Below are 23,652 nucleotides of genomic sequence, written 5' to 3'. Positions count from 1 at the left end.
GATTCCACCTGGACTACTGTGTCCAGTTCTGGAATCCCCAACCTAAAAAAGATATAGAACTGTTGTAATGGGTCCACAGGAGGGCTACAAAGATGACCAGAGGGCTGGAGCACCTCTGCTCTGAGGACAGTCTGAGAGAGACAAGATTGTTCAGCCTGGAGAAGAGAAGGCTCTGGAGAGACTTATATCAACCTCCAGTACGTGAGGGGGCTACAGGAAAGCTGGGGAGGGGCTGTTTACAGGGGCATGGAGTGATAAACGACAGGGAATGGCTTTAAATTGGAGGAGGGAAGATTTAGGTTGGGCATTGGGAAGAAATGGAGAATTCCTCACTATGAGGGCGGTGAGACACTGGCACAGGTTGCCCAGGGAAGCCGTGGATGCCCCATCCCTGGAGGTGTCCAAGCCCAGCTTGGTGGGACCTCCATCAGCCCGCTCCGGTGGGAAGTGTCACCGCCCACGGCAGGGGGTGGAGCTGGATGAGCTTTAAGTTCCTTTTCACCCCAAACCATTCCATGATTCTACGACCTGTCCCGCCTAGCGGGAGGCGCCCCAGGGCGCTGGGACAGACCCGCCCCTTCCTCCTCTGTCCCGGGGCCGGCGGCGATGTGGGCGCCGCTCGGAGCCCTGACGGAGCCCTCGGGGCCACGGGCGAACAGCGGCCGCTGCTGGGCAGCCGTGCTGGGAGCGGCGGCGGGGCTGCTCCTCCTCGGGTTCCTGCTCGGTACAGTGCAAGGGGACAGTACCCATGGGGACCGGGGAGCGCCGCGGGGCCCCTGCCAGCCGCGGGGACGGGGGAGGCACGGGGGGGCTGCCCGGAACGGGGAGAGGCGAGTCCCTCCTACCCGCGGCCACCGACCCCTCCTGGCATTTCTGGCCCCACCTGGGATTTCTGACCCTTCCTGGCATTTCTGACCCCTCCTGGGATTTCTGATCTCTCCGGGCATTTCTGACCCCTCCCCTGGGATTTCTGACCTCTCCGAGCATTTCTGATCTCTCCTGGGATTTCTGGCTCCTCCTGGGATTTCTACCCCCTCCTGGCATTTCTGACACCTTCTGGCATTTCTGGCCCCACCTGGGATTTCTGACCACCCCTAGGATTTCTGGCTCCTCCTGGCATTTCTGGCCCCTCCTGGCATTTCTGGCCCCTCCTGGGATTTCTGCCCCTCCTGGGATTTCTGATCGCTCTGAAATTTCTAGTCCCTCCAGGCATTTCTGGCCCCTCCTGGCATTTCTGGCCCCTCCTGGGATTTCTGACACCTCCTGAATTTTTTGGCCCTTCCTGGCATTTCTGACTCCTCTTAGGATTTCTGGCCTCTCCGCAGAAGGGGTCTGCCGCTGGCTTTTGGGCTTGTTTTATAGAACAGAATCATAGAAAAAGTTGGAAAAGACCTCTGACATCAACAAGTCTAACTGTCAGTTTGGACATGCAAGTAGAATGCATTTTTTTTCAATTTCCTGTTCAATCAAGTTGTTCTGCCACGGGCAAGAGAAGAGGCGCAGCGTTTGTGAGGAGGGGACTGAGACAAGACTCCTGGCTCTGCTGCCCCAGAGCTGCGCCGGCCCAAAGCAGAAAGGCTGAAATGTAAATGCAGAGCTGAGGACCGCTGATGGCAGCAGGGGTATGGGCTGCAGCAAAAGAAGTGTGGCCAGCAGGTCGAGGGAGGGGATTCTGCCACTCTACTCCACTCTTATGAGACCCCACCTGGAGTATTATGTCTAGTTCTGGAATCCCCAACATAAAAAAGATATGGAGCAGTTGGAATGGGTTCAGAGGAGGACTACAAAGATGATCGGAGGACTGGAGCACCTCTGCTATGAGGATAGGCTGAGAGAGTTGGGATTGTTCAGCCTGGAGAAGAGAAGGCTCCAAGGAGACCTTTTAGCAACCTTCCAGTACCTGAAGGAGCTACAGGAAAGCTGGGGAGGGACTTTTTACAAGGGCGTGAAGTGATAGGATGAAAGGGAATATCTGTAAATTGGAGGAGGGAAGATTTAGGCTAGACATTAGAAAGAAATTCTTTACTATGAGGGTGGTGAGGCACTGGCACAGGTTGCCCAGGAAAGTTGTGGATGCCCTCTCCCTGGAAGTGTTCCAGGCCAGGTAGGATGGGCCTTGAGCAGCCGTGTCTGGTGAGGTTTTCCTTCTCATGGCAGGGGGGTTGGAACTGGGTGATCTTTAAGGTCCCTTCCAACCCAAACCATTCTATGATTCTTTGATTCTATGAATTTAGTGTTCTACCTCCTCCTTGGCCCAAGCAGGGAGGCCTGTGGGCTACTGCCACAAGAAGTTTCCCTCCCCTCCCTTCCCTTTGTTTCACAGATGGATCAGGATCAATTTGAAGGAGGAAGAAAAGCAAAAGAGCCACTTGTATTTTGAAATGCCTTTTGGTATGTACTTAGGGTTCATGCCATTGGGACACCCTGACTGAATTACTCTTTCATGTGGAAAGAACCTTTCACTGGGCCACCAGCCAGGGCCACACCAGTGCCAGCTTGTTACCCACTCTCTGATCCTCATTTGCCCTACCCATGTAGCTGCTGCTGTGTTTGCACTGAACATGTCCAGTCTCTGACTTAAAAATAAAAAAAAGATGTCAGAAACACTGTATTTGTAGCCAGGTGTTCCTCTCATCACTTACTCTGGTAATGCCTGCACAGTAAGGGAAGGATTCCAGAATAAGAGCCAGACAGACCAGAGAGTGAGAAAGTAGTTGGGAGACATCTGTTCCTTACAAAGGGTGTCTGTGTTTCTGTGCATTTTTTGTAAAGCTGCTGCCTTATTACTGAGGCGACTGATATGATTGAAATGACAGACAGCGTGGTGTTCTGGTGCTAAAGGAAAATAGATAAGTCTCCTTACCATCTACTATGCCGAATAAATATATTATTTCATTCCCTTTGATATCCACCTAAGTAAAGAAGTTCTCTCACTGTGTGGTTGACTGCTGCTGCCATCACTGTGCAGCCTGTATTAGTTTGTGGGTGCTTGTCTGTTTTGAGATAAAAATGATTGCAAAATACGCAGTGAAAATCTTGTGGTGATACCAGAGAGAAATAGTGTGTGTTAGGGGATATTACTCTGTTGGTTTTACTGTTGTGTTTTGCTGTGTTGTACAGGCTGGTTTGCAAAACCTACAGAAAAGAAGACGTCTGTAAGTCCTCACGAGAATGTGAAGGCGGCGTTTATGGCTGAAATGAAAGCTGAAAACATCAAGCAGTTTCTTCAGTAAGCAATAAATAGACTAATAGTCAAAAAAAAAAAAAAAGAAAAGAAAATTCAAGCAGAAAGCAGCCTAAGAATGCTACCAAACAGAGGATGGTGTGCAGGTTCTCAGCCATAGGTTTTATCTAATGTGTCCCAGTGAGCTGTGATTGACAAAACAGTCCATCTCAGCTTCTCTCATTCATGTTTGTGTTAGAAACAGTTGAGATCTCAGTAATCTCAGTACTTAACATAACTAAAAATTGACCAAGCTCTTGCTCAGCCTTTGGTGAGTGCTTGTATAGTGTGAAGGTTCACCCTTTCTCTTCTGTGTTCATTTTTAGTCTACTATACTGTTTATTTTACATTGTTTTTTATGGAAAAATCATTCACTTAAAATTAGACTGTATGAATGAACTTAAATCAGGAGAGATTAAATGTAGTATCGGTGTAAAAGAGAAAAAAATCATACCAGTGTTCAAGCCTTTAGTTCTTCCTACAGCTTAAGCTTTAATATCATATTGCTACTCTTCCCTTCACACTTTGTCATGCTGTGACCAAATATGTGTTCATCTGTCACCATTCTGACCTTATACTGATTTTGATGAGGGAAGATATGTTTCCAAGCTCTCTCTTCTGCACAGTGAATAGCTACAACAGACATACTAGATACCAGCTAGTCAGCCAGTGGTGCATTCCTCTGCTCACAATATATCTAATAGTCTTAAAGCTTTAGAGTCTTTTTCAACACCGTGTTTTTTTTACCCAATAATTTTTTCATCTCGTCTAACTTTTACTGCTTTAATTAGTTATGTTAAATGTACTCATTTCTTTTATTAAATCCTAAAAGCAAAGCTTGTTCCTGAAAATTCAAACAATGGAAGATGATAATACAGGGGGCTTTTTTATTCTGTTATAGTTTAATTACTGTAATTAATTTCTTAATTTCTGTAACTTAGAAGCTTTAACGACAAGAAAGCTAATGCACTATTATTTGTTTATTTTAGAGATCTTGTAAGCAGATCATTTTTCTCTTAGGAGTAGTGTTTGTTAAAAGCTGTATTTATTTCAGTCAATCCTAGACCAAAAGTCAAAGTTTATTGATAGAAATTTACTTTCTGTTAAAAAAAAAAGAAGTGTTAGAATATCAATTATTTTAGAAGTGATCAACATATTCAGGTTTGCCTTAAATTCCCAGACTGATTAAATAGCCTGAAGTTGTATCTTGCTACAAAACTAAATGACTAAAAATACATTTTCAGTTTATAAGATTGTGGCAATCCCACTCCTTTCATTTTAAGTACACTTGCAACAACCTATTGCCTATAAATTACCTGGAAAGTATATTCTCTTTACTACAGAACAGCCATGTCCTGGATTATATCAACATTGAAAACTAAGACGATTTTTTACAGTCTTAACCTGTGTTTTGGCTCCTACAACATCAACTGTTGTTAAATGGCTCTGTAAGAGGACTGCTCTCTGCCATCTAAACTCCCTGTGTCTATGCCAGCAGGAAACATTGTACTTCCTTTACTGTCATGCAGCCAGTTCTGCAGTGAAATAGGGCAGACTCTTAGTTACTACTCAGTACAAGTACAGGCAGTCAAGAGAGGAAATGAAGGAAAACAATATGCAGTTAAATGGGAATATAGTACAGGAGAATGTTATAGCATAAGTCAAATTTTAAGGAAAACATTCCTAACTCTTACAGAAAACAGCAATTGGCTCTAACAAATAACTCTGCTCTTAGTTCAGTATGTCATGCAGAAAACAGTACTGTCACTGTAACAAGGATCTCTAACACAGTGTTGGTACTGGATATTGACTTTCAGAGGACCATGGTTTTATCTAGCAGTATTTGATACAAAGCCGAAATGTATAATTCTTTCAGAGTGCTTTGTTTGATGGCTTTGTTCTTACTGGAACTCAAGAATTAAAAATTTTCCTAATCTTATTACCCTCTCCTTATTGAAGATCCAGTTTCCTCCTGTAACAAAAGCTGGTGAAGCACATTCTTCTGTGGCATGTTGATGGCATGGTCCTGTGACAGGATAGGGACATCATGATGATAACCTCATGCAGCTGGGAGTTTCTTCAGCTCACTTCACCACTGGGCTCTCTCAATGGTCTAGATAATTAATTTTTTTTTCAGGCAGTGAGTTGCTCCCTATTTATGCTATCTTTCATTGTTTGTTATTCACTCTGAATGACTTTTAAGTTTGTAAGCCACGGTGAACTCACTCTTATTTGCTGACAAGACAGGCTCAAAGTGAACTTTTGTGCCAAAATTCATTGAAGTGAGATACAAGAAGAATATCCAGTTAATTAAGTATATGGATCAGAGTAATGATGCACATTTCTAAACTGAATACACAGAGATAATTACACTCAATTTTTTTAGTACTTCACAAACAAGTTTGGTCTCATTATGCATAGGATTGATTTCCTTAAGGTCACCCAGAAGACAAGGAGTAAAGGGAAGACAAGACCCCACAGCTGATATGATCGTGCCATTCTTACTAAACCACAATTTGAGGAAGATGCAAACACCTGTGATAATCAGGACAGACTGAAACCATTTACCTCAACTTATACTTGTATAAGACAGGCAAAAGAATAGATGTAGAGTCTGGGTCCTTATTTAGCCCAGGTACATCTGGTTCATTTCTAAGAGGAGTTTTGATTATGAACTGCAATGCCTGATCCTGAGTCATTCCTTCTTTTTCTCCAGCAATTTCACGCGGCTTCCTCACCTAGCAGGAACAAAGGAGAATCTGCATCTGGCACAGCAAATCCAAGCTGAGTGGAAGGAGTTTGGTTTGGATCATGTTCAACTGGTTCATTATGATGTTCTGCTCTCTTACCCTGATGCCACTAAGCCCAACTACATCTCAATAATTGATGAGCATGGAAATGAGGTACAGAAAATACCAGTTTTTGCAAACAGGGAACAAAATTACCTTCATACACTTGGGAAGTCTGGGAGGGAAAGCTATACTTGGATTTGTTAATGATATTGGACCTGATCCAAAACTCATGGAAATCAGGGGTTCCACTTCACTCTTTCATATAGCTGTTTCTTAACATATGTGTTAGGAATACTATTAATTACCCTGATTTGTATAGCATACTAACATATAGATTAAAAGAGAATTGTGTATGATAATTACTTTATGTAATTGTTTTGAAATTGTTCTTTTATTCAGAAAGAGGAAAGCATCTATGACAGCATTGCTATTTGTGTTGTTTCATCGTATAATATAAGTGACAGTACTAAATTCAGTTTCTTGAAGATTAAAACTTAGACCTCAAGATGTATCATCACAAGTAACATCAGTTCATTATGGAGCAGCTCAAGTGTTCGTAGAAGCTCCAGGGATGAGGAGAATGCAGGCATTTTTCACTGTTATGATATAACCTGCTTTTATCTGCTATACTGAGACTTGTGTAAGGGACTTTATGTTCATTTAAGTGAGATTCTCTGTGAAGTGTGGAGATGGGAGAAGATCATGCGTTGAATCTGCATACTGAAAGGGATTCACAGTGCTTTCTAAAGTTTTGGCCAGTCTAGGGTTCTAAAACTAGAGTCCTTTAAACTGCAAGTGCATGTGAAATGTGACTCGATGGGCAATGCTTCTTTTTCATATTGCCTGGTTTTACTTTTTTTTTCCCTGTCCTACTAGATTTTCAACACATCATTATCTGAGCCTCCTCCTCCAGGATATGAAGCTGTTAGAGATGTGGTGCCACCTTACAGTGCTTTTTCAGCCCAAGGAATGCCTGAGGTAACATTAGAATAGTAAAAGAAATAAAAATAGAAATGGAAACAGAAATAGAGGTAGGAACAGAAATAATAGAAATAAAGACAGAAATAGAAATAATAGACACAGAAGAGATGGAATACTATTGCATACTGTAGCATAGCATGGCACAGAATGGTACAGACTGTTGTAGAATCATGTGAAATTCCTGTGTCTTAGGCTTTAGTTCAAAACCTGATATGTCACCAGTAGGAAAGTTGCCCTAGCTCTGATGTTCTTGGGAGTTTTACAATGCAGTAAAGTTCAAATTGAACAGTCATACATATATGTTTAGCTTTTTTCTCTAGTTTGAGTCAGAACTAGATTTTACTTTTATATTTTCCTAAAAAAATGGTAATAAGTCTTGCATGTTGGCTGCTGTAAGCTTATTCTGTGACTATGCACCCTTGTTTCCCATCTTGGTGAACAAATAAAACTGTTATATTTACATAGCCAAATGAACAACCTAATTTTCAAAATGCTGCTTGCCAAAGTCTGATACTGACAGATATAACTGCGCCATGTGCAGTATGCCTGGAAATGGCTTTTGCTAGCATTTCTAGCTAGTGGTAAAAGTGTTGCTGTCATCTAAGCTTAGCACTAATCCTTTCCATCTTCTTGTACAGATGGTACCAGCTGATGGGCTTCCTTTTATAAAGCTGGCCTGTGTAACGGGAGTTTTCTATCCTATGATCCATTAGTGGTTTCCATTAGTATTTTGTAAGATTAGAATTTTTTGTTGTTGTTCTTTCTCTTTCGTGTCTATACACAGAATACCGTAGGTTGGCAGGGCCCGCTGGAGGTCATCTGGTCCAATCTCTGAAGAAAGTTTTAAAAGTTGCAGCTTCCTTCTTTAGAAAAAGATTTTATTTTAAATAAATGTAAGAGGATTTTTTTCTGAAAAACCCAATAAATAAAACAGATTGTCTTTTCAAATATGAGGTTTATGTTCACCTTATTGCATAATACTTTGGCAAAAGCTCCAAGTACCTAACTAGCGCTGTTAGCAATAACATTCTCCAGTGAGCAGTTCTCTGCACCTGTACTGCAAATAGGGAACATGTATATAGCTCAGCAGTGGAAATACTCAGTGGGTTGAGAGCTCTTCAGAGTTCTCCCACGCCTGTTTATGCATTTTGTGTTAAAAGCCATTCTATTACAAACCAGAACTAAGCTGGGGAGAGAGATATTTGGAACTTGCCAAATATCTTTCTGCTTACTAATTTTGTGAATGATTCCTGCATAAAGCTCTGAGTCAGTGAAGGCAGAATGCTGTAAAGTATTTGCATCCCAGGCTAACTGTAGTCTCATGAATAGGCCACCTTCTTGAAAATCAGAAGAAATGGATCAAAGTTCTTCATAGTGAGAGAGTCCAAGAATGCAGCGCTTATATTTTCTGGGTGCTTTAATGAGGGAGTTGTGGAAATATAGTTTGGTGCTGCTAGCTCTGTTACTTTTTCCTGCAGCTTCTTTTTAAAAATAAGTGGCAGTGACTGTGTTTTGAAGGTTAAATTCTGTCAGAGTGGGATAGTAGAGACTTGTCTGCTTGAGTGAGACCCTGCAGAGATTTTCAAGTAGATTCCACTCATTTCAGCTTCTCAGTAGGTGGAAGATGGAATATATCCTGATCTTATACATATTATTAGGAATGTTTGTTTCTTCTCTGTGGTGTATTCTAACTAAATCCCAATAAACAACTGGATGAAAAATAGTGAAGTTTTGAGCAGGAACTTCTTTTAACAGAAATATTTAACGGAGAGTAAAGTAGTGAAGTCACCTTCTGTTAGACTGTAGTAGTAATAGTAGTTCAGAACATTAGCATCATAAATTATGATAAAATTCTGCTCTTCACCTCCTTTTTAAGTGACTGCAAAAGTACTCCCATCTAGTTAATGATGGTCACAGGTAAGAGGTGTGCTTGAGATCTCCAACTTTGCTAAAAGAGCCCAGACAAGACATTTTATGAGTCTACATTACATTCCCAAAGCTTGTATTTTGTAATAGTTCTGTGTACTTGAGGGATTTAATCACATCACTAGGAAATGATGATGCATAATTGTTATAATGGTCTAATGAGAAATTTATTGCATTGATGTATTTCTTATTCCTGTTAATGAAAGTTAAAGATGAAGAATTTTCAGAGATGCTAAAAGAATCATAGAATCATAGAATCACCAGGTTGGAAAGGACCCACCGCATCGTCGAGTCCAACCATTCCTAACACTCCCTAAACCATGCCCGTCAGCACTTCATCCACCCATTCCTTAAACACCTCCAGGGAAGATGACTCGACCACCTCCCTAGGCAGCCTGTTCCAGTCCCCGATGACTCTTTCTGTCATTAATTCCGTCATCTTTCTGAAATTAATTAAGGAAGCCTGATTTACTATGCAATATATTGCATATTGACATAATCTTCAAATAAATAGCTTTTAATGTAGTTTCAGAGATCTAGAGGTTGAATAAATATGAATTATTCTGTAACATTTGGAAAATTGCTATGAATACAGATTATGTACTTTATATAAGACACAGTTACGAGAGCTCCTTCTAAAGATCAGGACTGTTCTTTTCTTTAAATGATGGTATCTACTTAATGAAAGACATTTAAAAAGCCCTGTAAAGTGTGAACAGGTTTTTCCCATAAAATGTTATTGTCACGTTAACATAGAACATGGGCCCTGAATATAAGAATCCAACAGATTGCTATTAATTGTTATAATTGCAACTCTTTCTGCAACTATTTAAGCCAGACTACTTAAATCCTTTTTTTTTTTTTTTTTATTTTTCATAAAAAAGCCCAGTAACCTACAAATGTAGGTGTTCTGTACAAGGTACTCTAAAGAAATTAGGTTAAAATGGAGGAACAAATTCCCCTTCTGATTAATCTAAATAGATTGCAAGAACTGCCTTGACTTCAGTTGTTGCACTTGATTTTGCAGAAAGGTAAAACTGCTCTCTAAATTCAGAAAAGCTACCCCAAGAATAATTCATACCTTTATTAACTATTCTCTGAACAGAGAGAATTAGAATCTTACTAGATACGAAACTGCCTTAAAATTTATTTTTATAGTCCCTTTTATTTAATGAATTTATCCTGAGTTGATTTTGCTTAATTTAAGAAGGAATTAGAAATTTAAGAAGGAAAAAGAAAGGAATTACCAATGAAACCAGTACAATCAAAATGCCTATACTACAGTCTCATCAGGACATGCTGTTTCAAGTTATAGGAAACAACCTGAATTGCTAGGCATCTTCCCTAAAGCAGTCTTTGAGGCTTTTTTTATAGGCAATTACTCTTAAACAGTCTTTGAGGTATAATCAAGGTAAGGTATATAGAGAGGGGAATTTATCCCTTCCTAAAATAGGCTTTCAAAACAGGTTTGGGGTGAATTCTCCTGGAAAGGGTGAGTTCTCAAAGAACTTCCCAGCTTTTCCCTGGCTGCAGTGTGTACTGTTGGACCTTCTTAGGCAATACACACAACCTTAAGGTTACTGACGCTAAGGATGATGAGGCACACAACAAATACTGAATAATGTGGTTGAAACTCAGTCACAAAGAATACTTGTGTGCAAGGTGTATTTATTTATTGTGACAGTCACCCAGCTGTAGCTTCTGCTGTATTCAATGGAAATCAAGTCTTGAGAGTTTCTTTGAATGTCAGCATAATTCAGATTACTCTTATTGTGCAAAGTAGAATTGATATTTACTGTTGTGTCTGGGTCCAAAATACATCCAGCTGTCCAAGACCAACTATAGCTTAAACAGACTATGAAGTGAAAGTAAATGGCATAGACTGAGCACTTACTTTAACTTTCTGATTTGCAAGTCATATCTTAACCTTCTCCATTGAGGACAAAATCTGGCAGTTTTGGGTGTTAGGGGTCTAAATTTATCAAAGCTTGAACTCATGCCAAAGCGAGTCCTGGAGCTCATTGTTCTCAGCTTATTCTTTTAGTAGATCACATCCTCCTTTTGACATGCTCATTGACATTCTTGTTTCAAATTCTACCCCTTTCTATCAGGGTGAGTTAGTGTATGTAAATTATGGCCGCACCGAGGACTTCTTTAAGCTAGAACGTGACATGGGAATTAACTGTACAGGAAAGATTGTTATCGCCAGGTATGGGAAGATCTTCAGAGGGAATAAGGTAATGCCTCTATATAAAAATGTTACTTGTGCCATCCTTCAGTTGATTTCGAGAGACTGAAACACTTGCCTGAAGTGTTCTGGAGATTTTCGCATAACTGAATTTTTCATAGACAAGTGTTTAAAGGTGATTCTTTAGTGGGGCGTATAAAATATATATTTGATATGTATATAATACATCTATAGGATATAATTAAATAAGTTGGAAAATGTTACATATTTTTTATATACATTTGCATGCTATAAATTGTTCCAAAATATTTCTGACATTATTGGGTAGTACTCGCTTAGCTCTGCACTAGAATGTCTTCCCTTTTGGTACAGCTGTGCTTTAAGAGGCCTGCATTGGTTTTTTTTTATAATGATTTCTGTACGTCAGGCAGAGACTATAGCTACATGCAGGATATTTTAAATTCTGTATTTGTTTATTCAATGTCTGTATCATATAAATATTTTTAAACTACAGATTTCTGCACATTTACATGGCCTGACAGGAAAGTGCATAATCATGTGTGTACTTCATGCATATACTCAAGTTATTTCCTGAATATGAAGACACTCTATTTTACGGGTGTTTACTTCTTGTACAAAAACTAGTTTGACCCTAATTTGGGCAGGACTATAATTTGTATTTCTCAGTTACCAGAGGGTGTCAAACATTGAATCTCCTCACTGGAATGCGTGCTAATACATGCTGTCGATTAATCTTTTGTGACCTTTTAAATAAATAACTAACTGGTTTATATACATAACTTTTTCATTAGTGAAAAGAGACATGTAACTCATATTCTGGGACAGATGATATTTTTACTATATTGTTTACCACTCTTAAAGACACTGTCTGAATGGAAAAGACTTAAAAACTGAAGAAGGTATTGCTGTCTATGAATCTTTTATTAAAACTAAGTACAAACACCTCAGAGTTACTGATATCTAGAGGGGCAGTTCTACTGTGATTTGGAAGTTATATGCCCTTATTGACAAAAAGGAATGATTTCATTCTTATGGTAGTATTTCTGTTGATTGTTTATATACTGAAGAATTCGGTAGCCTGTGTAAAATCTTGAGAACTGTACTGTGATTTTCCAGCTTTTTAATGGTAAGCAAGTATAGGATAGAGTATGAAGACAAGTAGTATGTTTCCTAAAAAAAAAGGCCATGATATTTCTGAACTAAAATATCCAAATGTAAAACTGTTGAGGATTAGCTGTCACTCAGTCACTATGAATCACTCTCTTACCTGGTGGCAAAACAGATTGGGATGTCAGATTGACATGTATTTTCTCTCTCACACTGTCCACCAGCCAGGATTGTACAATAATAAAGTCTCATGAGAGAACTTTTTTAAAATCAAAACAGCATGCAGGTCAGCCCTTCTGCTGTAATAAGCCTAAGCCTAATGAACAGACCTCTTTGGAGTTAGGCTTGCTCACACCCAAAGACTCCAATAACACTCCTTCTGTGTAGTCTAAACCCTAAGATACGTTAGGAGATCATTTAGGGTGAATAAGATAAATACACGACTAACTGAAAGATAAGGTTGCATCAATGTGTTACAAATTTTTCCATCCATGATGCAGACATGTCAATAGTCAGTATTGATCTGGATGACAGAAGAGAAACTCAGATTATGCAGTAATACTGTGAAGGGTATTTTAGCTGTTACTGCAGTTATCTCCTAACTAAATTTCAAAGCAGCAGCAAACCTCTTATTTTCATATAGAACCCGATATCTGCATATGTATTTTCAGGAAATGTTACAATATGAGACACTTACGGGCCCTTTACTTAGCTCAAGCACTGTAAAAGGCCCTGAGGAATAATCGCTGTAGTTTATAATACTTCCTTTTGCCCCTTGAACTCGTATCAAACTGTAAAGGGACAGGGACTGGAGATGTGCTTTGCAGGTGAAGAATGCTGAATTGGCAGGTGCCAAGGGAGTTATTCTGTACTCTGACCCTGCTGACTACTGCACCTCAGGAGTAGATCCCTATCCAAATGGCTGGAACCTTCCAGGTGGAGGAGCCCAGCGTGGAAATGTATTAAACTTGAATGGGGCAGGAGATCCTCTGACACCAGGCTATCCTGCAAAAGGTAAGTAACATGAGAAGTTGCACTCTGAGGGTCTGGGTTCAGGAAAGGTGGGGAAGATAATGGGGATGTTCTTTCCCTTGGAACAAAACACATTTTTTTCTTGGTCTTTTTGTTACTCAAAGAAGCTGCTTTGGGCTTTGTGTAAGTAGGGCACTTCTGCAAATGGTGCATGAGAGAAAATGAGAGGATGTTAAGGAAGCCACTCAGTGCAGTGCTTAACTTCACAGACATACCTAAGTTAGCCCAGAGGTCATGACACAAGTATTTGGTAGCTGAAACCCTAGTCTTTTCTTTCTGCTTCTCATCAGTAAGTCAGCAAGGAGCTGGCCTGCATAGCTCACAGTTTTCTTTGCTTTTGTAGTTTTCCTTTCTGCTGGATTTGAGCTGGTTTTCTTCAACAAGAGCCTTTACTGGTAATTCTGAAAACTTTCATACTGGGAGTCATGTCGCCTGACTGCAGCTGAGGCTCCTGAGAAGATGACCATTCCCCAATGGTTTATCACCTTCCTCATGCTTCCTTGGCTGCTTATTTGAGCTCTGCCTAAGCTGTTTCATTTAGCACATAACTCAGATAATTGTGGCTGAAATGCATTAAGGCAAGCACTTGAGCTAGGATGTCTGGGCTAGGTAGTCCCCTCAAGAAGAGCACTCTCTGTGACAGAGAAAGTTACCTGTAGCCAACACAACTTGAGCTGGAAGAGGACACACGTTCACAACAGCAGCATGGCAGGAGCATGAGGAAGATTTCTGGTTTCTCATGCTAGAGTCAGTGGTCCCATAGGTGAATACCTGTCTGATTCCCTCAAGAAGGGTCCATGTGAATGTTCCATTAAGGAGAGAACTATTCTTCTCCATACCTGCTGGCTTGCAAACATCAAATTTTGAAATTTTGTCCACATTGTGAGAATGAAGATTCGCATTTGTAAAAAAAAAAAAAACACATCCAAACACTTTATTTGTATTTGAGCTCTGTAAGAACAAAACAGACTCCATTTTGTTCACAAAACCAGCGAAACAGAACAGAATATTCATTAGCCCAGTGTGTAAGATTTTGTCTGCATCTCTTATCAACTGGCAACACTTTTTTAGTTCTGAGCTAAATGTTGCAAGCATCAGGCTACGGAATCCCTGTTTGCTCTTGTTCTTTCTCTGTGGCTTAGTCTGAGTTCCTTCCCATCAAGAGAAATAGTTCTACCTAAATCTATTTCAGTGCAAAAAAAAGTAAACAATTTTAAAATTTCCAATCCTTTCTAAATGCAAGACTGCAGATACTAAGAGAGAATCTGTCTTTCTCTCTGACAACGGTGATAAAGCACAAAGAATGAAATCACTGAAGAAATGAGAGCCCAACTTTGAGGCAAGTGAAATGATTATCCCTGACTCCAGTGTTAGGACTGTGCTATGAACTGTACAATTCCTTCTGAGAGTTGTAAATGTGCAAATATCTGCCTTCTGCTTTCAGAATACACCTACCGATTAGACAAAGCCAGTGGTGTAGGTCTCCCAAAAATTCCGGTTCATCCCATTGGCTATCATGATGCCGAGGTATTACTGCGGTAAGTGTATTGGAGACATGGAATTTTAAGCTGACTGTTTTTTGAAAGTTATGAGAGTATTTGAAAAGAAAGGGAGAAGACTTTTGCACTGTGCTTCTACCGTTGCTGTTGAAACAGTATATGTTTGTCTGTCATTAGGTTCTCTGTAAGAGTTAAACACATTACCCATTACTGCATACCAGATATGTGCAGCGTGATCTTGAAAGGATAATTTGTAATATATCATGAGCAATCAAGTGTACTGAAGTTATAAAAGTATTTCTCAGCATGATTAAAGGCAAAAAGTTTTGAGGGTGATATGATACCTGTCTTGTGAAAAAAGACGAAGTCATTAATTTGTCTAGGGGTATACTTGCCATGTGTGTTTGATGGGACAGTATATGTACTGTCCTCTGTTAAATGGTTCTTTCTCTCATCGCATGTATTATGTTGAGTAAATATTAAGTGATGCTAGCAAACTACCATAAGGACATTGAGGAAACCCTGAAGTCTTATAAGGGATTTAATAGGCATCTACATGTAAGTAAGTGTGCTTACTAAACATGGAAGTGACATAAAGAGAGGCTACCAGCCTGCCAGAGGAGAGCGTTAAAATTCATAATTATCTTAACAAACCAAATATGTTCCCTGGAAAAACTAGGATATGATTGAGATGGCAAGTGTATCATTCCCTTAGAAATGTAGCAGCAATCATCTGCATCAACAGCAGAGATACCGAGCAGGAAACGCCAAGGCTGGCAACAGTACCATAGATGAGTGTTTAGGGTGAGTGAATATAATCTTGGATGTGTATTTGTATAGGAGTTTTACATCTAAATTACATGAGCAGTCTTTCTGCTCTGATTCTTCTGTTTGAGTATTGAATTAAAAAAAAATAAATATCTAACTTGGTTCTCCATGCAGGTTTTCTTTGAAGTACTGAAGCTATTTATTTTTATATGAGGCACAATTTTACTGCCTTTTGTGGTTTCGCATACCTGATGTTCATTAACACTGTTATAGTGTTTTTCCTGTTTTCTCCCACACTTGTATGGGATAACCTATATCCAAACTGTATTTTCTTTAAAACTTTATGATCATCACTGTTGTGAGGGTAATTGCTCATAATGGTAAAGATATAGTTTTAAAAAACTCTTTTTTTACTGCTAACTAGTAGCAGTAGAGCAGATTAATATTTATAAATATAATGTAGCTGTATATTTCTCTTTAATAAGTTCTAAATAATTCTAGAACTTGGTTTTAATAATTATGAATGTAATCTAAATCCCTCAAAAATATCAGGTCCTTCTTTTCACTCTTGTCTTGAGAAGTCATAACTTCTAGTTATTCCTGCCACTGTATTTTCATGTAATAAATATACCAGGGAAGACACGCTGAAGAGTTCTGTGGAATAAATCCTGACTGGAGTGTACTAGATTAAACAGTGTCCAGGGACAGGCACTGAAAGACCATGACGTTAAACTGTTAGAATGATTGAAGTTACTCACTGCTAATTCAAAGGTAAATGCAGTTCAAGGCAGTGGAAAGCTCCAAGAACCATCGACAAGATGCTGTTCTTAGGCAAAACCTTGGGAGGCCAACACTGTTTTCTAGGATAGCAGTAGGTCATTCCAAGCTGATCTTAATACTCATAACTATCCCACTATGTTAATTTACTAGTATTAATATAGCTATAAAGACAGATTATTCTCCTGTGGAAGCCTGTAGTATAAATTATCTAAGACCATCACTGTGATCTGTGTGTGTCTGGGACCTAACAAAGCGTTCCTGGTTCCTTATTTGTGTTTGGTGTTTGGCAAGATGTCTGTATGTAATAAGGATTTCTTTTTTCATAATAGTAATATGGGAGGAGATGCACCACCGCATAGTAGCTGGAAAGGAAGTTTGAATGTCTCTTACAACATTGGTCCGGGCTTTACTTCAAATTATTCTACAAGGTCAGTTTTGTTTCATAAGGAAAGCTTGTTTGGGCTTAGAGGAAAACAGGTGGAGGAACAGAATTTCACCAAAGGTAGAGTAGTTTGGGTTATATATCATTGTTTTGATTATGACCATTTTCTGGGCTGAAATGTGCTCAGTGCAAAACTTCAGTAGATATACATCTTGATTGGGTGGGTATGACTGAATTGTTTTAGTTTCCAGCTAGTCTTGAACCAGTTTCATTTGAAAAGCATCAGCCTTTGACAAAAAATCTTTGAATTTGGAGTTCTGAGCCTGTTATCCATATAAATCTTCATGACATCAGTAACAGTACATAGCTTTGAAGGGCTAAATTGAACAGGTATAAATCCAGGAAAAAACTATGCTGAAATCTTTTGAGATTTACTTTGGTTTAATGGAGGATTAATTTGGCCCAAATGCTTTCCTTGCAGTTTATATTGTATCCTGTTGAAAGATGTCAGGATGTTTTATTATCTAATCTAGTGGATTTTTCCTTTGATTTTCTTCCCAATACACTAGAAAGGTGAAAATGCACATTCATAGCAACAATGAAGTAAGAAGGATTTACAATGTGATCGGTACCATCAGAGGCAAACTGGAACCAGGTAAACTAATTTGTCTTCAATGTAATGTGATCATGCAGTAACCTCTACATGCACTTCATAGTTACAAGGGGGAAACAAGGAATACAGTTTTCTCTGAAATATTGCACTATGTGATCATTGGTGTTGAAATATTTATTGTACCAGCTTTTGTATGGTTCAGGGTATGTCAGTGCTTTCACTGTAAATACTGATTTTCAAGAGGGAGTCATAACCAGACAGGAATATTTGTCTTCAGGCAAGTAACTTTGCAATTGAACGAATATTCTTAAGTGGATATTCTTCTCTGTTAACATGAGAATGGATTTTACATTCCATCTGAAGTCATCATATCCACCATTACTGACTTTTTGTCTGTCTTTGACTGCTGTAACCAGTGTTATTTTAAACTCTTAATAAACAGATACATAGACATCCATAGGATGATAATAACTTCATTTAATTTGTAACTACAGCACTTCCCTGTTGCTTGAAACACAACTGCTAATCATATTATAGAAGCACAGAAATCTAGTCTGACTTAGATCTTATTAATCACTTACCTGTCATGATTTGGACAACTGTTTTTGTGATTGACTATATATATATCCAGAGAAATACTTCAATCAACACACCTTATTGTTGTGAGTTGACATGCTGTACAAATATAATTAGTGGATCAGCTTTACTGTGAAACACGCTATTGTAAAATATGGAAAGATGCTTCTGTTTTTAGAGGAAAGCTGCACTATTTCTAATAATAGCAGCGGCATGAAATTTAAAAGGTTTTAAGTCTTATGTGGTCAAGTTATTGTGTTTGACAAATTCTTTAGCACTGGCTGAAAATGCAGAAAAAATGTCTTTGGAGATGTAAAATGTCCTTTGCCTTTCTATCATGTATATTATAAACTGTTAAGTTTTGTTGCCTGATTCGTACATGGAAAATTAGAAATTACTTCCAATTAACATCTCTATGGCAGGAAAAATCTTCTCTAAGTAAACTCCCATAATTAATTTCTCTAGACAGGTATGTCATCCTGGGAGGTCACCGTGATTCATGGGTATTTGGTGGCATTGACCCTCAAAGTGGGGCAGCTGTGGTTCACGAGATTGTGAGGAGCTTTGGAAAACTGAAAAGGAAAGGTAATGTAATGAAAGAATAAAGCACACCAAATTCACTGGTCTCCGCAGTACCCATTGATTTCTCTGCAATTTAAGTATATGGTTAGGATTAAACACATGTATATCTCGAATAAGCATGCTGCTCTGCAGCTGTTAATTATTTCCAGTTACAGCCTTAGTATATGTGAGTGCTTCTGCTCAAGTGAAAGTACACTTAAAGGAAAACAAAATACAAAGTGAGGAATACTGAAATAACTAAGATGTTTAGGTGCGATTGATTACTGTGTATTTGAGGCTGGTCAGACTGGATGTTTCAATTGTCCTATAAAATAGCTGCTGTGCCGGACTGATCAAGGCTTCATGACGGCAACATTGAGAACCTTCTCAGCACTTGACTATAATTTGGGGACAGATACAAATCTAAATAAAGCATGTCTGTGTGATGCAAAGAATGAGCTGTGCAAATGTAGTAGGAGGTAATGGTTAATAATATTCAGTTACATTAGAATAGGAACAAATGTCAACTGTACCAAGTTTCTGCTGATGTCAGTGCAAATCCTATCTCCCTATCTGACATCCCATGGAAAGAAGCTCTGACTAAGTCAAATACAGTGCTGGAGGAGCTTGCTTTGCCTACTTTAAACCTATTGACATTTAGTTTTCTTTCCATTCCATTTAGTTTTATTCCGTTTCCAAAAAGAAAGAAAAAAAAAAAAAAAAAAAAACCCCCGAGGAACAAAAGAAGAAAAGGTTCCAGTAGCCTCAAAGAAAACTTTGAGAAAGATACAGAGACAGGGCAATAGGCAGTAAAGCCTATTCCATTTGGCCTGGTTTTAAATTGAATGCAGACCTTCAAGTGAAAGACCTTTGTTTAGAAGGTGGTCTGTCAAGGTTATAGGGAATTCCTTAGATTTTGAAATCTGACATTTGTGAGACAGATCAGAGAAGTTCAGCAATAGATATGAAAACATGCCAAACACTTTTCTGTCAAAGTAGACACTAGTATACAATGTGAACTGAATTGAACACAGCAAAAAATAGTCAAAAAGCTTGCTTTTTCCACAGATCAGGATGAAAGATGAGCCCTCCCCATGTCAAATGACATTTGTTTTCACATTAGTTACCATGTAATAAGCAGTCTTTATTTCTGTAATACATTTTTTGTAGTCTTTTATGGCAGGATGGAGGCCAAGGAGAACAGTGATATTTGCAAGCTGGGATGCAGAGGAGTTTGGCTTGTTGGGATCGACAGAATGGGCTGAGGTAAACCAGTAGTGTTCAAAGAGAAACATTCACAATGCAGATACTTTGAGATATTTGTACTAGAAAGCAACACTTGTTCTTTCTCTGCTTCCCTCTCTCTTCCTTACTCACATACACACACACACACACACTCTCTCTCTTAAGTTTCCTTTTGAGCTACCAAGAATATATGGCTTCTTGCAGTATATGATGTCTTTCCCTGAAGCAGCTGTTACTTCTGTCGACGGGGAAATAGTTCTCAGGATCCTCTTTTCGTTCTCATAGGAAAATGCCAAAGTATTACAAGCACGAGGAGTGGCATATATCAATGCAGATTCCTCCGTTGAAGGTACGTAGTTTTGGATTGTGTTTTACAGGAATAGTAATGGTATGTTCAACTCACTGGGAGGCATTTTCACTTGGAGATCCATAAGAGCTTCAATGTGATAATGTTGTTTCATTAGTTCAGGAGTAGATGTGAGGGGAAACCATAACTCAGAATCTTAAAATAACCTTCAAATATTCTTGTTACTTCAGGGAAGGAGTCCATAACAGTAACTACACTATTTCAGAAGTCATGGGAAGGGGCAAGGAGTGTTGTGTCCCTGTCAGCAGTTCTACAGCAACTCTTTAGAGTCAGCTTCTCCTCTTATCATGTGTGTAATAAACATAGGGACATAAGAAAAGCTCTTAATTGTTGCTTCAAAAGATGGGCTGTAATTCTTCCTAACCAATACAAAAATGTGCTGAAAAGATCAAAGAACTCTTGTACAAGAAGAATCAACTTGTTCGTTGTAGACAGTGTAGCTCTCTAGTCTTTTTCTTATTGACAAATAATGGCATGAGGGTTCTCCTGAGTAGAACTTGCTTTTTCCTGTTTTTTCAGGAAACTACACACTACGAGTGGATTGCACACCACTGATGTATGGGCTTGTGTACAGTCTAACTAAAGAGGTAATACAACCCAAAATTTTTAGCCAGCATATTCAGTGCTTCCTTATTGGGTGGGATTCTGTGCATAAAACATGGTGTCAGATGTTTCTTTCTTTTCTAACTGCAGTACAGCTTTTCAGTTAATAGCTAAGTAACTGGAACTTCTTCCCAGAAGTAGAAAAGGGATTTCAAGTTTATAACTTCAAATTATTAGCTGTTCATGGTTAGGGGATTTTTCAATTCCTGTGAAAGTGTTCCTTCTAACATCAAAAGAATAAAAACATGCCATGAGCCAGAGGACAGAAACAAGCACAAACCGGTCCAACTACTAAGGTGCCCATGGTAGTGGAAGACCTTGACTCCCTTTAGGCAGGGAAATAAAATAAGCTTGCTTCAGTGTTGTCTCCAGATGATATGGCAGGTTTGACCAATGTGCTCAGCTTCAGCATATATTGTTAAATATTCATTCGCTCTGACCATGATGCTCTCACATATACTTGTGTGGCACACAAAATTAAAATGTAAGGACCTTTTTCACAAAATAGTCTCAGCATCTTGAATGTAAGATGTTCCTTGCTTTGAGAGTGAGTCTTAGAGGCTGGCACTATGGACTTTTTATTTCTTTTTCTGTACATCTGTATTAAAGCATGAACATTTAATTAATCTTCTGTGTCTGCATTTTATGTACATATATATAATGTAGATTCAACTACCATATATGCACGGTGGATCTACTACACTGTCTTCATCTGCTATATGTATGTAGTTTCATCTGTTTCTGTCAGGGTCAATAATTTGTGATCTCTTGGAAGCTCGCAATGGCCTGGTACAAAACCAAAGCAAATGTAGTTCAGTGTAGTCATTTTGGGGCAACTGAAAGACAACAAATAAAATTTAACTATTGTGAAATTAGGTGCCCAGATAAAGATATTTCTGTCCTGAACTGTGGAAGAGCTGATCACCTGCAATTCCCATGGTAACCTGTGTTAAGTGCAGGTGCTCAGAACAGTCAGAAAATCAGGTCAATGGAGCCTCAGTGTGGACATCAAGAGGCATCGTTACACTATTGAGCTAAATACCAGTAAACATGGTTGTGTAACTCTGCCTCTGCTGGGGAGCAGAAACAAAGGCTGATGAATGTATGTAACCACAGCTCGTTGGCAGCTGATGAAGAGAATGCTGATCAGGAAGCAGGTCCGCATGTGATTCCTTCCAAAACTAATCTGTGGCAAAAAGTGTTAATACTGCTAATACTGTTCTATGAACAATTAGCTTTGTGACCAAAAGTTCATATATATTAATTTTATTTTGATTCCTATTATGGAGTAATTCCTAGATAGTAGATACAGATCCTAATAATAGAATAGATATTAATAGTCTTTAATAGATTAAAGGTAATAAAACTGAGCAGCCCACTGATAAAAAGAAAAGATGAAAGGATACTCACAGTGTTAAACCTGATCAGTTATCTAGAAAGTAGTGAGACTAATAGATATGAACTTTAGGATGATCATTATTTGATTTGTATACCTTTGTAGCCACTGTGATTACCAAATACTGTACACTTTGCCTTTCTAAGGTTACTGCTGCATTCATGAAAATAACTAAACCAAGTTTGAAACAGTTCTGAATTAAAACAGGACAAAATTTAAATTTCCTGCCAAAATGAAATTAAAAGTTTTGGCTTTGTGAAGGATTTTTGTGTTGAATGTTTAAATTAAATGGCTGAAAATCTCATAAAGAAATATCAGAATGTAAATATTGACTTTAAATGTTTTGCTTTCCCTATGTCTTCTTCCATCTAAAATTGCCTATTTTTAGCAAAGAAACTGTTCTCTAGAAAATGCTGTGCTTTTGAAATGTTAAAATGGAAATGCAGAAAGGCTGAGGAACTTAAGACTGTGGTTTATTCATTGCCCTAAGCCATAGACTTTATGTGATGACAGGTTGTAGATTTATTGCTTGGTAACATTTAAAATTGTACCCTTTGTCTTTTTATACAATATACTTTTTCTAGATACCAAGTCCTGATGAGGGCTTTGAAGGAAAATCTCTTTATGAGAGTTGGTATAAAAAAAATCCATCAAGAGAACATAAAGAGGTCCCCAGGTCAGTGACGAAAGAAAATGAACAATATACCAGAAGTTATTATAATTTGAAGAGTGTGGCTTTTAGAGAAATATCCACTTGTAAAACTGATCATCTAAAAGAAATGTTAGGATTCTCAGCTGGGATAAATTTCAGAGTTTTATTGATTACAGCTGATGCACTATTGTACAATGGTTTTGTCAACTTCTCTTTTTAGTATGAATAGGAGGCTTTATATATGCAAAACGAATTTTTCATATAGTTTATAGGGATTTAGACAAAATAATGGTACACACAAGCCAGCGTCAGGCACACAAGATGCTAACACAGCAGCCTTCCCTTGCACCTGCTTCCAAGTCTCCTGGAAGGCCTCTGAGTTTGGGTGACTGGGGAGTGCACTAGGTGGGATTTTGACACCATCCTTCAAATTTACCAGGGTTTCTTTATTTATATAATCTCGAAGACTGATTTTATTCATGGAGACATACTGGTACTGTTGTGATTTCTCCAAGTTGAGAGCTTAGGATAAGTGGAAGTTCAGCAAGGGGATGGTAATTGGGTGTTCTCAATGATTCAAGACAATGAATTAAATTCTGCTCTTGCAAGTTTGATTTCTCTTATCCTGAGAATGATGACTCTGCTCCTCTGAGAATACAGTTGATGAGGTGCATGTGATGTAGGGGTCACAGGCAATTCATGGTGTATTAACGCAAGTGGCATACTAGGGAAAGACTGTCTAGTGATTGTGACTGCAGAGTAAATAATTGTCACAGTACTCGGAAGCAAACTAAAATTATATTTTAAGTATTGTCACCCAAGGCATTTTCCTCTTTCTTGTTAAAAGAATAAATAAACTGGGTTCTGGCAATGACTTTGAAGTCTTTTTCCAACGTCTTGGCATTGCTTCAGGCAGAGCACGTTACAGTAAAAATTGGGT

The 23,652-nt window shown here is 38.8% G+C and overlaps 1 protein-coding gene across 4 annotated transcripts in view; it reads left to right on the top strand.

Annotated features, from left to right (window-relative positions):
* Positions 1-536: 536 nt before the first annotated feature.
* Positions 537-23,652, top strand: part of LOC104064197 (Putative N-acetylated-alpha-linked acidic dipeptidase) — a 28,199-nt gene continuing 5,083 nt past the window's right edge. For 2 of the 4 annotated variants that reach the window (XR_008448278.1, XM_054056916.1), the window contains exons 1-15: positions 537-724; positions 3,121-3,229; positions 5,940-6,126; positions 6,892-6,993; positions 11,034-11,159; positions 13,066-13,252; positions 14,715-14,808; positions 16,647-16,745; positions 17,269-17,354; positions 18,354-18,473; positions 19,633-19,715; positions 19,980-20,043; positions 20,581-20,648; positions 22,645-22,736; positions 23,560-23,650. Coding sequence is in view for 3 of the 4 variants with exons in the window: in XM_054056916.1 (XP_053912891.1) it covers positions 607-724; positions 3,121-3,229; positions 5,940-6,126; positions 6,892-6,993; positions 11,034-11,159; positions 13,066-13,252; positions 14,715-14,808; positions 16,647-16,745; positions 17,269-17,354; positions 18,354-18,473; positions 19,633-19,715; positions 19,980-20,043; positions 20,581-20,648; positions 22,645-22,736; positions 23,560-23,650 (1,626 nt within the window). In the remaining variant the exon portion in view is untranslated. Of the gene's footprint in view, positions 725-2,323; positions 2,392-3,120; positions 3,230-5,939; positions 6,127-6,891; positions 6,994-11,033; positions 11,160-13,065; positions 13,253-14,714; positions 14,809-16,646; positions 16,746-17,268; positions 17,355-18,353; positions 18,474-19,632; positions 19,716-19,979; positions 20,044-20,580; positions 20,649-22,644; positions 22,737-23,559; positions 23,651-23,652 lie in introns of all 4 variants that reach the window. The other 2 variants (XM_054056921.1, XM_054056931.1) reach the window with 2 other exon arrangements.

Source organism: Cuculus canorus, chromosome 1, assembly GCF_017976375.1.
Source record: "Cuculus canorus isolate bCucCan1 chromosome 1, bCucCan1.pri, whole genome shotgun sequence".
Taxonomy (NCBI): domain Eukaryota; kingdom Metazoa; phylum Chordata; class Aves; order Cuculiformes; family Cuculidae; genus Cuculus; species Cuculus canorus.
This window is presented reverse-complemented; position numbering and strand designations above follow the sequence as displayed.